The following is a 13,081-nucleotide window of genomic DNA, read 5'->3' as shown; positions in this document are numbered from 1 at the left end:
ATATCGAAAGTGTAAGGTGAGAATTTAAAGCAACTTAGGGGAAAGCAGCAATAAATATAGCGGTCAATTTGTTTAATGCCCGCATGCACTCACACAATCGATGCCTCGCTCATTAGCAGTCTGCGCACACAGAGGCATGTTTGCATTCATTTATACACATTTTTATTATCTTAATATTTTTTTAATCATTAATAGCCATTTTTAATCTATGCAGTCTTTTTATAAAAATATCTATATATATTCTGTTTCAAGATTCTTCTTGACCCAGCACATTTTTGCAGTAAGCTGTGAAAAAGTGGTACCTGTTTCGCCTCTTGCACGTTTTCTGAGTTTGGTCATGAGACGTTCACAAGCTAAGTCGTGATTGGTTGCTACCTAAGCAACTGTGATGTCAGTTTCAGTAAAGCAACTGGCAAAATGGCTGCCCCATAACAGGCAACAGGCAATCAATGATGATAAAATAAATACATTAAAAAATTAAATATTTTAATATATTAAAAAAAACTAATAATAAGAAGAATAATAAGAATAATAATAGATTGATAAAACTGGAGTTTTCTGCTAATTAAAAACAAATACAATAACTAAAAAACAAAAAAATAAATAAAACCATCAAAAATAGTTTTGAAAAGTGGTCGCCCCATAACATGCAACTACATTAATAATATTAAATAAAAACTTCTTTTTTTTTTTAATCCAAAAATAAATGAATTAAAAAAAAAATCATAAAAAAATATATTTTAAAAAAATATCAGGCCCCTGAAACGGATAAAATCGGGTGGATTTTTCTGCTTAAATCATATTTCACAAATGCAATACTGTATATTAATCAGAATGCCGTGTTTAGACAAATGGGACGCTGAGGACACATTTTGGCGTTTACGTTTTAATAGCATTTGTATGACTGGCTTTTCATTTAGTAATAGTGTTCCAAATTTTACTTATTTATTTGGGCAGAAATTGAAGCACGTTATAAGTGTACCTAATATAGTGTCCATAAGTAGGTGACCCATTTCGTGTCGGGGGAGGGTGTATTTAATGAACCTGATGATGATGATGATGATGATGATGATGATGATGATGGTGGTGGTGGTGGTGGGCGAGGGTGCGACGTCACGCCCCTCGCTTCTCTCGCCTCATCCCGAACGAACCCACTTGGTCTTTTGCAGCCACGAGAGTCCGGACGCGCTCGATCGTCTCCGCCTCATCAACCGAACAGGATTTATACTATTATCATCGTTACGATGTTTTCATCTCTTTTGGGGGGATTTAAACTTGCTTTGGACCACCGGAGAAGCGCGATGACGGACCGTTAAACTTTACGCGCCAGAGGAAGCGGAATCAGCTTCGCAAAAAGGTTCGTTTTAAGACAAACCGTCATCTGCGACTACTTAGGCGGCGTTTTTACACGCCGCGGTGTGGACTCGGGGCTACGGGCTGACGCGGGGGATGATTCGGCGTGGTCCGAAACGCGGGGAAACGGATGCTTTTGTGCGGCTGGATGCGCACGCATGATGGCGACTTCTGTCTAATCGCTGGAGCACCGCTTTAAAAAAAAAACCACGATGATTTTAACAACTTTTGCCATCATCTTGTCATTCCCTGGTAAGTCCTTTTTTCTTTTTCTTTTTTGTTCGTACTCGTAATGGGCTTTTTTTTTTTTTTTTTTTTTGAAAAGCGCGCGTCATAGTGAGTGAGATTCTTCCCGCAACTCCTAGACTTGGTGTCCACATTGAAGGGGCTCGGCGGCGACCCCAGAGGAGGTGGAGGAGCCGCACGCTTGGACTGCGTCAGGGCCAGCGAGCAGTGCCTGAAGGAGGCCACCTGCAGCACCAAGTACCGCACCATGAGGCAGTGCGTGGCCGGCCGGCAGAGCGGCCTGAGCGCCGTGACGGCTCCGGAGGCGCAGGGCGAGTGCCGCAGCGCCATGGAGGCCATGAAGCAGAACCCCCTCAACCGCTGCAGGTGCAGGAGGGGCATGAAGAAGGAGAAGAACTGCCTGCGCATCTTTTGGAGCATTTATCAGAGTTTACAGGGTACACATCATTAAATATGCGCAATAAGACGGAAAAAATAAAGTCTGGCGTGTTGTGCACAACATTCTCATATCTTTGCAATCAAAACCAATGTTTCAATTCAAATTTTTGTTACACCCCTAATATATTTATAAAAGCAAAAGAGCAATTTAGAGAGATAGAAAAATAGTTATACTTCGTTTCAGTACATGCTAGTTGTGTTAGCTTCTATGCTAGCTGCTCAGAATAAACCCACAGTAGCTAGCCTTGAAGAAAGTAATATAAAATGTATAAATATTTGAGCATATGTTTGCTTGTTTACATCAAGTAATGGCACCATGTTTCAGTTATAATTTTTTTGTTACACCCCTAATATATTTATAAAAAGCAAGACAGAAATTTATAGAGATAGAAAAATAGATAGTTACACTTCGTTTCAGTACTGGCTAGCTGTGTTAGCTTCTATGCTAGCGGGTCAGAACAGAATAAACCCACAGTAACTAGCCTTGAAGAAATATAATATGAATGTAATATCAAAATGTATAAATATTTGAGCATGTGACGGCTCGTTCACATTACGTAATATGTCAACGTGTTCCCCACAGGTAACGATTTACTGGAATATTCTCCATACGAGCCGGTCAACAGCCGCCTTTCAGATATCTTTCGCTTGGCTCCCATCATTGCAGGTAAAACCATATTTTTTAATTAGTTTTTAATTACAATTTGGGTTCTAACATTTCCTCGGGCCGGAAATAGCCCACGTGCCTTATGTTGACCCGCCTCCCCCCGTGCCAGCATTTACTGTACTGGACAATTGCCCTCAAGATGCCCATTAGCTGCCATCCAAAGCAGTCTGACAATCTGACATTGTTGACCTGGCGCATGGCAGTATTGTTTCCATTTTTGCAGTATTTATCATTGTTTGCGTGTGCGTGTGCGCTAATGGCGTATTTGAAAAGGAACGTCATCATCAGGAATGTTGTTTGCTGTTTGTACAGGACACGAGTGTGCTGTTAAGCATGCTGAGCTACAACGAAAACACAAACAAAAGACCTATTAACCATCTGTCTGCGATATTACAGTGTGTGTGTGCGCGTGTTGCGTACGTGTGTTTTGAGTGCGTCTGCTGCACAAGCTGTCAATCAACCAACTGTCACACAGAATAACACCCACACGTACATTCTACAGCTATGTGTGTATCCTTATAACCAATATACATACATACGCAAATATAAATCTATATACATACAGTATTTGTATATACATATGTAATATACACAAATGATACCACTTCAGCTAAAAAATAATTTAATTTATTTTATTATTTATTCGTGGCCATTGAAATCGTTTAAAAATAACATAAAATATACACTTTGTTATTCTTTGAAGTATGGACAAAAGTAGGGATGGGCGAGTACCGATACCAGCCTGGCGATACCAGTATCAGCCGCCATCTTGTGGCTGTTTTACAATCAAGAAGTAGAGATTAGAAGAACAGTAGATTGTCATAAATTTCATGCAATTTAAAGTAAAATGCTATATTGGCAAATTTAAGTCTTAAAGTCAAATCTTCTGGAAAATGGTGCAATTTAAATGTGTCATATTCAACTTTTATCCAATTAACTGATAGAATTACTGAATTCTAAAAAAATATATATTTTGGATAACTGCAGCACTACTAGTGTTGAACCTTTGGTGTCATTTTGTACTACATTCACATAGCGTTTTATCCAGATAATCAAGCTCATGCAAATGGCGGCCATATTTACACTTTACTGTATCATATTTCCTAAGATCAAAACTCCTCCCAAAGAGATTTGAGTCTGCAATTCAACTTGACTGTCGCCATAATGTATTTATTTATCGCGAGGATTCTGTAATGTAACATTCCAATACGTTTTGTGCTCTCCGCAATGCTTTTATTTTCTTTATTATTATTGACTGTTTTTGCTTCACGCTCTGCAATCGTCGGAGTGGGAAAAGAAATGGAATTGGAAACAAATGGTCGGGAGGCTGGCAGATAAGGAATAAGGCTCGCCATGAATCAAAACAAGGACTGTTTTAACACAAAAGGAGAAAAACGGGTCTTTTTTTGTTTTGTTTTTTGCGTGCAACCTGCTGTGCCGGATTGCAGCTGAGATAAGGCCGAGTGCAGCGTGCCTGCGCATACCCGAGCAACGTGGATGCCCACGATGGGTTGTGCAACAGGTTCGAGCTAATTATTATGACGAAAATGATCATCTATGCTGGTGATACATACTGGCAGTCTGAACAATTAAATATGCTTCCACTAGATGGCAGCAGGTCCAATCCATCATCACTGAGATTGTGGGAATGCGGATTTTTATTCTTCTCACTTATTTGCCGAGAAACAACTCCCACATAATACTCCCGATTTACACTGTTCAAATTTCGAATTGCTTCATAAATTCACGCCTTCCAGGGTATATATCATCTGATTCCATATTACTTACAGTACTCGCACAATTTAACATTAAATATCAACTTTTCCCCATTCATTTTCAATGTGACTGCCAACCTCATTCATGCCCACTTCCTTACATACTAGTGTTGTTCCGATACCGTTTTTTGGCCCCCGATACCGATACCCATCTTAGCAGTATCGGCCGATACCTGTGTTTTTTTTCCCCCTCAACATGAAAAAACTGTCCTGCCATTGGTTCAGAGCATTCAAGGGCCAATAGGATATCTTAGATCGGCATGCAGTGAACATGTCACATATCAGTGAATGTCGTGCACGAGCAAGACACAAGATGCTGCATTCAAAAATCCTATATTAGCGTTGGAATTAGTGGTATCGGCATGTTACTTGTGAGTACTCACCGATACCGATACCACTCCTTTAATGCAGTATCGGCACCTCCGCCGATACCAGTATCAGTATCGGAACAACATTAATACATACAACTGATCATCATTACCAGCTCTCTGATACTGCTCAGTGGAACACTTGGTTAAGTGCATTTGTCCAGTAACCAGGAGGTCCCGGGTTCGAATCCCACCTCTGACTGTACATTGCAAATATATCCATGGCAATTATGCTTAGTGATATAACTGTATACCAACTGACTATCATATCAAGAAATGCATTCCAATTTCACTGAAATTATTAAATGCAAATTGGCTTTCATCAGACGGCTATTTTTTTTAAATCAATGCGCTATTAGCCATGAATTTGAACAAGGCAAGTTAGCTCAGTCATTAGAGCAATTTCTTCCCCCATGGAGAACCTGGGTTCAAACCCCACTTGGACCACATTTTAGTACATTCGATGGTTTGATACCAACTGACTACCGTTTCAGGAAATGGATTATAATTTCTCTGAAATGATTAAATCCCGCCTTGGACAGATTGCAGTTCTTTCAACTTCAATTAAAACTTTGTAATTTTCACATAATTTATCTTTCAATTTCATGAGCATTCAGCATTCCCACGCAATTTCTACCAGAAATTCCACTTCGTCTAGTTGTTATTATTATAATAATATTTATTATTATTATAGGCAGATTTTCGCTCTTCCGCTGTAGTCGTTACGGCGCACCGATGATGTACTTTGTGGACACCTTGAATGAGTCATGTGTCAATGTCACACATTATTGCATCATGACTCACAGCAAAAATGTCAGTAAGCAACACGTGCGCGCGCATGCTGTTTCACATGGTGACTAACCTTGTGTCAATGTACTTTGACATTGCGCAACTTGGAAAATGTTATTGAAGGAGCTTAGCGTGACTCCACCAAGATGGATGCAAGTGACCATTACTATGATATGGACCATTAGAGCCGAGAAGAATTTCACGAGTAAGCTTTCGGTTGTGGGTTCGAGTCGGCGCGCGAGCAACGACAGCAGAACAGATGGAGCTCGCAACTGATAGAGTTTATTTGTTGATGATGGACGGAATTTAGAAACCGCACTACAAAAACCTTATGCGGGCGCCTTGTTGCGAGTTCTCATCAGCGCTTGAGCAACAGCAGAACAAATGCCGCTTACAATTCATTGCCAGTGGTATTTTCTGAAAATGATAGAAATTAAGAAGCACTACTCGTACTACAGACATTTCATAAGTTAAGTGAGCTTTCGGTTGCAAGTTCTCGTCAGCGCTCAGTCAACAAGAGAACAGATGGAGCTTGAAATCACCAGTTATATTTTATCAAAATGACAGAATTAAGAAGCAATACTATTGCCATATTTCACAAATGAGCTTTTGTTTGGGACTTCTAGTCAGCAATCGAGCAAGAGCAACAGAACAGGTGGAGGTTGCAATTGCAAAGTGATATGTTTTTATGGTGTTGGCAAGAATTAGCCATTTCTCACTAATGAACTTTAGGTTGTGAGTTCGAGTCAGAGCTTGAGCAGTCACTTCAGAACACATGGAGCTTAGTTGCAATTGTGATATTTTTCAAGATGATGACGATGGATAAACTTAAGAAGCAGCACCAAATATTTAAAATTCACTAGCGATATTTCACTCTCTCGAGTTCTAGTCAGCGCTCGAGCAAAGACAACAGAACAGATAGAGCTTATGCCAGTCATATTTTATAAGATGATGAATTTGTATCAGCAGCAGCACCCCGATATCCATATTTCACCCGTGTGCTCTTTGGTTGAGAGTTCTAGTTGGCACTCGAGCAACAGACCAGGCGGATGAAGCTCATTATTTCAAGTGATAGTTTTAATGAAGGCCCATCAAGTTAACAAGCACGTCTACATGCAGATTTTATGAGTGAACTTTTGGATTTGAGTTCTAGTCAGCGCTCGAGCACCGACGAGCATTCAATATTTTGCCATCTGTCACGTTGTAAAGGAAGGCAACCAAAACAAAGAGATGTTTTGGGTGATGACGTGAGTGACAGAGGTGGTCCGATTTGCTGTTTTTTTTGTCAGGGTTAAAGGTCAGATTCCAGCGTTTGTACATATCTACGGCGCCACGGTGGGCTCGCTCGAGGGCGGAAACGTGAGATTTGCACTTGCTCTTTTTCTGACAATTGAAATCCTAGAAACAAACATATCTGTGAAGCTGTGAGGGAACTCACTGACACGGATGACATCATCGATGGAAAGTCATCTTTCCCGATGCGCTGGAATCGCATTTAACCCGAGACGCTAAAATGGAATTGGTCACGAAAGAGACAGTCTGACCTCGCGGTGGACTTATTAAGAGCAGAACACGGGAAAGGTTTTCTCCTGCTTGAAGGCGCTTTTTTTTTTTTTTTTTTTTTATATGAAGTCACTCTGACCTCCAGCGTCGATGTCTGAGTCACACACACACGCGCACACATAATCCGCACCTTTGGCAACACGCACACACATCCATAACACGTTGTCTTAAGGAAGTGCAAATATTTGAGGTGCAACTATTCAAAAGGTTTCGTTCATGTGTCCGTCCAGCCGAGCCGGCGCCCGCCAAGGAGAACAACTGCCTGAACGCGGCCAAGGCATGCAACCTGAACGACACGTGCAAGAAGTACCGCTCGGCCTACATCAACCCGTGCACCAGCAGGGTGTCGGCCTCCGAGGTGTGCAACAAGCGCAAGTGCCACAAGGCCCTGCGACACTTCTTCGACAAGGTAATCCAGACGCGCTGTCGTAAGCTTATTATTTTATTTTTTTAACCCAGCTCTTCTAAACTGACTTCTTAAATAAATTGTGTTCCCTAACCGCAGGTCCCGACCAAGTACAGCTACGGCATGCTTTTCTGCTCGTGCCCGGCGGGCGACCAGACGGCGTGCGCCGAGCGCCGCCGCCAGACCATCGTGCCGGCGTGCTCGTACGAAGACAAGGACAAAGCAAACTGTCTGTCCCTGCAGAACGCCTGCAAGACCAACTACATCTGCAGGCCAGTTTTCCTCTCAACATCAACAACACTCTTGTTTTTTATGTTTGTTTGTTTTTGTTTTGTTTTTTTAGCTACGCTCGCTGAAAAACAGGCAGTCATTATGTTGCGAAGGCGTAATTCTGATATTTAAGAGGAGATAAGCACAGTTTCTAACGGCGAAAGCGGAACGTCGGTGATGTTAATGGAAAGAAAATTGCTAGGTTGGTTATGGCCGACGCGTTCAGTTCTGCGAATAGACAAAGTCTCGGTTGTGAATTTTGAAAGCAATCACTCCAAATTATATGGGACGGTGGAAAATGAGAGTTAATAAATTCGACGGGAGGCGAATTGTTAGAAACATCGGCGAATTATGCCAGACGAAGAATAGTTTTGAAGAATAGTTTTGGGTTTTTTTGTGCTCGTTTCCAGGTCTCGACTGGCCGATTTCATCAGCAGCTGTCAGCCGGAAGCGCACTCCATATCGGGCTGTCTGCGAGAGAACTACGCCGACTGTCTGCTCGCCTACTCCGGCCTCATCGGTGAGCGCCGCTCTCGCTTTTATACCCCACCAAAATGTCGCCACTTGACTTGAGAACGCATGGAAGGCGCACTCGTTTGTTGATTGTTGTATGTAAAAAGTTCCTCCCCTGCAAGGTGTTGCCTTGTAATCGCGCGGGTGTTTCGCTCAGATAAGACGAGCGGGGTGGGGGTAGGCTTGGGACAGCTTACCTACAAATTGATGGATTCATTTCATTTATGATGGAAAAATAAGGTATCCTGAGATTAACTTTTTTTTTTTTGGGGGGGGGGGGGGGGGGGGGGTGAGTAGGGGGGACTATTTGGAATATAAATCTAGTAGAGGCTCTCAGGTCTCCAAACTTGAGTCAATTAGCGGAAACCAGAGTTCAAAGCAAACATGGTGAAGCAGCAATTAGCTGTTGTGCTGCACGCAAAACTGCCAGTCGAAGTGTAAATGCTTTTAAATCCACACTTGCACACTTGTGTATGAAATGCGCTATACAGTACAAAAAAAGATCTGTTATCGGAGATATTGGAAATTAAACAAACTACCTATCACTAGCTAGCAGTAATAGGATTTCTGCAGGTGTCAGCAAATCTAAATTTAATGCTAAATCAAAATATACTATACAGTTAAAAGGTGTGTGGAACATTGAGTCATAGATGTGTTGAGGTAATTTTATGCCACTAGGTGGCATTATTGTTTTATGTTGGACGTTGTAAAAAAAAAAAAAAAAAAGAATGAACACTTTTACATCAATTGTATTTACATTTTTAATGCACCTGGACATTGTATTTAATGGTATTTAATAGGGGTTCACCGATCGATCAGCCAGTCAATTTATCGGCCCCGATTGCTTTAATTTTGGGGGATCGGCGATTAGCCGATCCCTTAAAAATGAACCGATCTTTTCCCCAAAAAAAAAAAAAAAAAAGTCAGAAAAAGTCAGCCACTGTCCTCTTCTGCCGAGATGACTAATAGGATTTTCATTTTTATTTGAGAGAACAAATTCATGTGCAGTTAAAACAAGCCATTTGTGTTATTTCGCCAATATTGTTCAATGTTTTCCAATAAAATAAGATTGGATCACAGAAGGTATACGCTGCTTGTTACGAAAAGGTCAGACTTTTTAAAAGACCGGTTATCGGTTGGAAAATTGTGATCGGTGCACCTCTAGTATTTAAGATCTTCATTTAAGCGAAATCCATTTCATGACAAAGCTTTTTAATGGTCCACGAAAACCCGAAAAGTAAATATGTATCTAGCCTCAAAACTATTTTTCATCTCCCTTGTCTTCCATTTGCAGGTACGGTAATCACGCCCAACTACAAGCGCTCCCTCGGCATTAGCCTGTCGCCGTGGTGCGACTGCAGCAGCAGCGGGAGCAACAAGCCCGAGTGCGAGAAGTTCGTGGAGTTCTTCGCCAACAACCGATGCCTACGTAAGTTCCGAACCGAGTTCTTGTCGGCTGAAATGCTGACATTTTTCAGGTAGCGGTAAACGTAGGAAGAAAAGTACTCGAGTAAAAGTAAGCTAAAAAAATTCTGATATGAAAATGCATTTTCCTTGCAGGAAACGCCATCCAAGCATTCGGCAACGGCACCGACGTGGGGGTGTGGCAGCCTCAGCCCCCCATCGAGCCCACGGCGGCGTTGCCCGGCAGCACGCGACGGCACGGCAAAGACGGGCGCGACAACGCGGCCGACGTGCTCACCGGCCTGAGCAAACTGGACCTGGACGGCGACCCGTCCCATCACATTTGTGGAACCTTACAGGTCCAAATTTTCACAGACTTTACTGAGCCAAGGCGCATACTTGTTCTTAGTCTCGATTTCATCAGCCATTTTTAAATGTAGTCTCAGTTTTCGTCCAATTTCAATAACACATGTTAGTTTTTAATCATAGTCATCCTCATCCCATTTTTATTTAGTCACCTTTTAGTCGACTATAAGTCCATCATTTTAGTCCAAGAAAATTTCATTTGTCTAATTGTAGTCAACAGAAACTGTCAACATTTTAGTCAAGTTTTAGTCGGGACAATCTTTGTTCACATTTTTGTTGTCAGCAGATAATTGTAAACATTTCCATCTAATTTAATACTACTTCACATAAAATGTCCAGTCATCTTTTTGATTTAAAACGACTTCACACAGAATTACAGCTACAAGCTGGTAAGTTAGCTAGCGTTAGTTAGCGGTGAAGACAGTTTTACAAACTTTTACATTTTTGTGTCAGCAAATATTTTTGAACATTTCCGTCTAATCTAATTCTACTTCACATAAAATGTTCGGTCACCTTTTATTGATTTAAAACAGCTTCACACACAATTACAGCTACACGCAAGTAAGTTAGCTAGCATTAGTTAGCGGTCAGAACAATAATTTTTCACCCTTTTACATTTTTGTTATTAGATCATTTTAACCATTTCCATCTAATCTAAAACTACTTCACATAAAATTTTCTGTCATCTTTTTGATTTAAACAGCTTCACACACACAATTACAGACACAAGCTAGCAAGTTAGCTAGCATTAATTAGTGGTCAGGACAATCATTTTTCACCCTTTTACATTTTTGGGAGATAATTTTGAACATTTCCATCTAAACTACTTCACATAAACTGTTCGGTCATCTTTTTTATTTAAAACAGCGTTACACACAATTATAGCTAGAAGCTAGCACGTTAGCTCGCATAAATTGACATTTAATCTAGTCTAGTTTTCGTCCAGTGAAAAATGTGTGATGATGAAAATGTTTGTTTAGTTTTCATTAACAAAATTAGCACTACTTGTTCTAGTGGCTCAATTAAACTGTCATGATGCGTCACTAGCATAGATAGAAGTGAAATTTCTCGCAGCACAGACTGACATCAACTGAAAGCAGAGCCAGCGTGATGCGTCAGTGATGGTTTCATGTCGCCGCGCTCGCAATCCCGCCCTCCCCCGGGCACGAAGATGAGACGTCACACTCTCCAAAGCGGTCATGTCAAAGCTAATTGGTTGCCGTGGCAACGGCAGGAATGGGCCGCAGGGGTGTCTGAGACCCCATTTGCGAGCGAGGGTGTGTGGGAACACTTTTGTCGCTGTGAGCTCTGCGCTAAATGTCGACTTTCGAGGACGATGTCACATTTTTAACCCTGATCCGCACATCCCGCTGGAACAAAAAACTTATTACATTTGCATTTTGACCCCACTAGTTGTTTTGTTTCCTTTTTTTTTAAGCGAGACAATCTATCAAATTGGCTTTTAATAGAAATGTGATTGATGGCGGCTAAATGAGAGTGATTCATCACTCTCATAGAATTCTCCTTGAGTGTTTGCAAAAGCTTTGTGGGCCTGCGATTGTTTTTAAAGAGGTTTAAAAAACATTTCTCAGTGTGGCATCATTGTAATCCAATGACATGTTTTGACCTAATCACCGGTCACTCCCTTATCCCCCAATTTCCTTTTGTAGCCTAAATATTTTCAAATGGATAACAAAAGACTATTTTTTGTTCCTGCTTACAGGCCCAAAAACTGGTGTCCAATCGCACAGAGGATTCAACATTGTGCACGGTAAGAACAGATTACATTTCTATATTTAAACCATCACACATACTACAGTCCATTGAATGTAAAACACAAATTTTGCCACCTGTGATTGTTTTCTCCATCAGACGGGTGACTCAAACGCCATCGCGAGAAGCTCTCCAGCCGAACTCGCTCGTCTCCCAGCGTGGCGTCTGCTCCTGGCCCTGGCTTTCGCTTTCACGCCAGCGACAACGTTCCAGCTCGGAGGAGTCTCACTCCTGTAGAGCCTGGAGGATAAAGGATCGGCGTTCTCGTATCAGGACCTTACTCCAGATTTTTGCAAGGATTAGAAAAGAAAGGAAGAAAAAAAAAAAAAAAAAAGTACAAACACAAAGGATATTCACAGACTTTTAAGGGAGGACTCGTTTTGGACTTTTAACGGGCGCCCGGTGTGAAGAAGTATGGATCTCATTCAAATCTCTGCATAGGTGAGCTTTGGTTTGTCGCGTCGATGGAAAGTGCAATCGCTCAACAAGAAGACGACAAGTCGAGTTTTGCTGTTCAACGAGGGCGTCCAAATAAAACGATTCAAATCGGTCTCGTATTAAGTCTTAGGTCAGCTTTGTCGTCAAAACTGTTTGTGGGTTGAAAAAAGAATAATCTGTGAATATCAAAACATCATTGTCTGCGATGGCGATTCAAGCGTTGTGGCTTTGTCAAAGGGAGCAATCATTTATTTAAAAAAAAAAAAAAAATTTCATGTGGTTAGCAAGTTTCAAATGGAAACTAGTTCTTGAGTTAACCTTGGCTGTTAGCTCCATTTGAACAAGATTCTCTTATTTGAATTTGTCCTCCATTCCCCATCTCAAATGTATTTCTGGAAATTGACCAAACCTTTTTTGTAACATGAATATGATGCTGACTGGTTTTGTTTAATTATTAATTTATTAAATGATAGTCATTTGTCAAAGCAGGTGATGTTAAGAACTCAATATTGCAAATAATGAAGAAAAAAAACTGCCTATTTTAAACAGTTATTAATCATCCCAATATTACTTTAAGACTAGGAAAACACATGGAAAACATAATGACAATGCGTGAAAATAACTTAAATGTAAAAACCCACACTCCAAATAAGTGTGTTACTAAAAAGCCAATAAAAACAATGTTTTTTGGAAATGTGTTGACTTCTCAGTG

General features: G+C 41.0%; 1 protein-coding gene and 1 long non-coding RNA gene across 4 annotated transcripts in view; one reads left to right on the top strand and one right to left on the bottom strand.

The window, feature by feature from the left end:
* Positions 1–13,081, bottom strand: part of LOC144004662 (uncharacterized) — a 55,006-nt gene that overhangs the window by 41,638 nt on the left and 287 nt on the right. For both annotated transcript variants that reach the window (XR_013279425.1, XR_013279424.1), the window contains exon 2: positions 12,009–12,171. This is a non-coding gene — a long non-coding RNA (uncharacterized LOC144004662). The remainder of the gene's footprint in view (positions 1–12,008; positions 12,172–13,081) is intronic.
* gfra1b (gdnf family receptor alpha 1b) lies at positions 1,114–13,063 on the top strand. Of its 2 annotated transcripts, none has more exons than XM_077502038.1 (10): positions 1,114–1,605; positions 1,719–2,036; positions 2,621–2,704; positions 7,430–7,608; positions 7,705–7,877; positions 8,286–8,395; positions 9,683–9,817; positions 9,949–10,151; positions 11,882–11,929; positions 12,031–13,063. In XM_077502038.1, exons 1-10 carry the CDS (start codon positions 1,566–1,568, stop codon positions 12,166–12,168), a joined length of 1,428 nt encoding a protein of 475 aa, XP_077358164.1. In that variant the 5' UTR covers positions 1,114–1,565; the 3' UTR covers positions 12,169–13,063. The 2 variants fall into 2 exon arrangements, with proteins under 2 accessions (XP_077358164.1, XP_077358165.1); XM_077502039.1 differs by having other exon boundaries at positions 1,679–2,036.

The sequence above is a fragment of the Festucalex cinctus genome, chromosome 17 (assembly GCF_051991245.1).
Source record: "Festucalex cinctus isolate MCC-2025b chromosome 17, RoL_Fcin_1.0, whole genome shotgun sequence".
NCBI lineage: Eukaryota > Metazoa > Chordata > Actinopteri > Syngnathiformes > Syngnathidae > Festucalex > Festucalex cinctus.
The sequence above is the reverse complement of the archived record's forward strand: the minus strand, read 5'-3'. Positions and strand labels throughout refer to the sequence as shown.

Bases quoted from the DNA above. Each gene is read 5' to 3' on its own strand.
- gfra1b (XM_077502038.1), top strand. From the start codon at position 1,566: ATGATTTTAACAACTTTTGCCATCATCTTGTCATTCCCTG. The intron at 7,609-7,704 runs GTAATCCAGACG...CCCTAACCGCAG, and splicing joins TGCGACACTTCTTCGACAAG to GTCCCGACCAAGTACAGCTA. The intron at 7,878-8,285 runs GCCAGTTTTCCT...GCTCGTTTCCAG, and splicing joins AAGACCAACTACATCTGCAG to GTCTCGACTGGCCGATTTCA.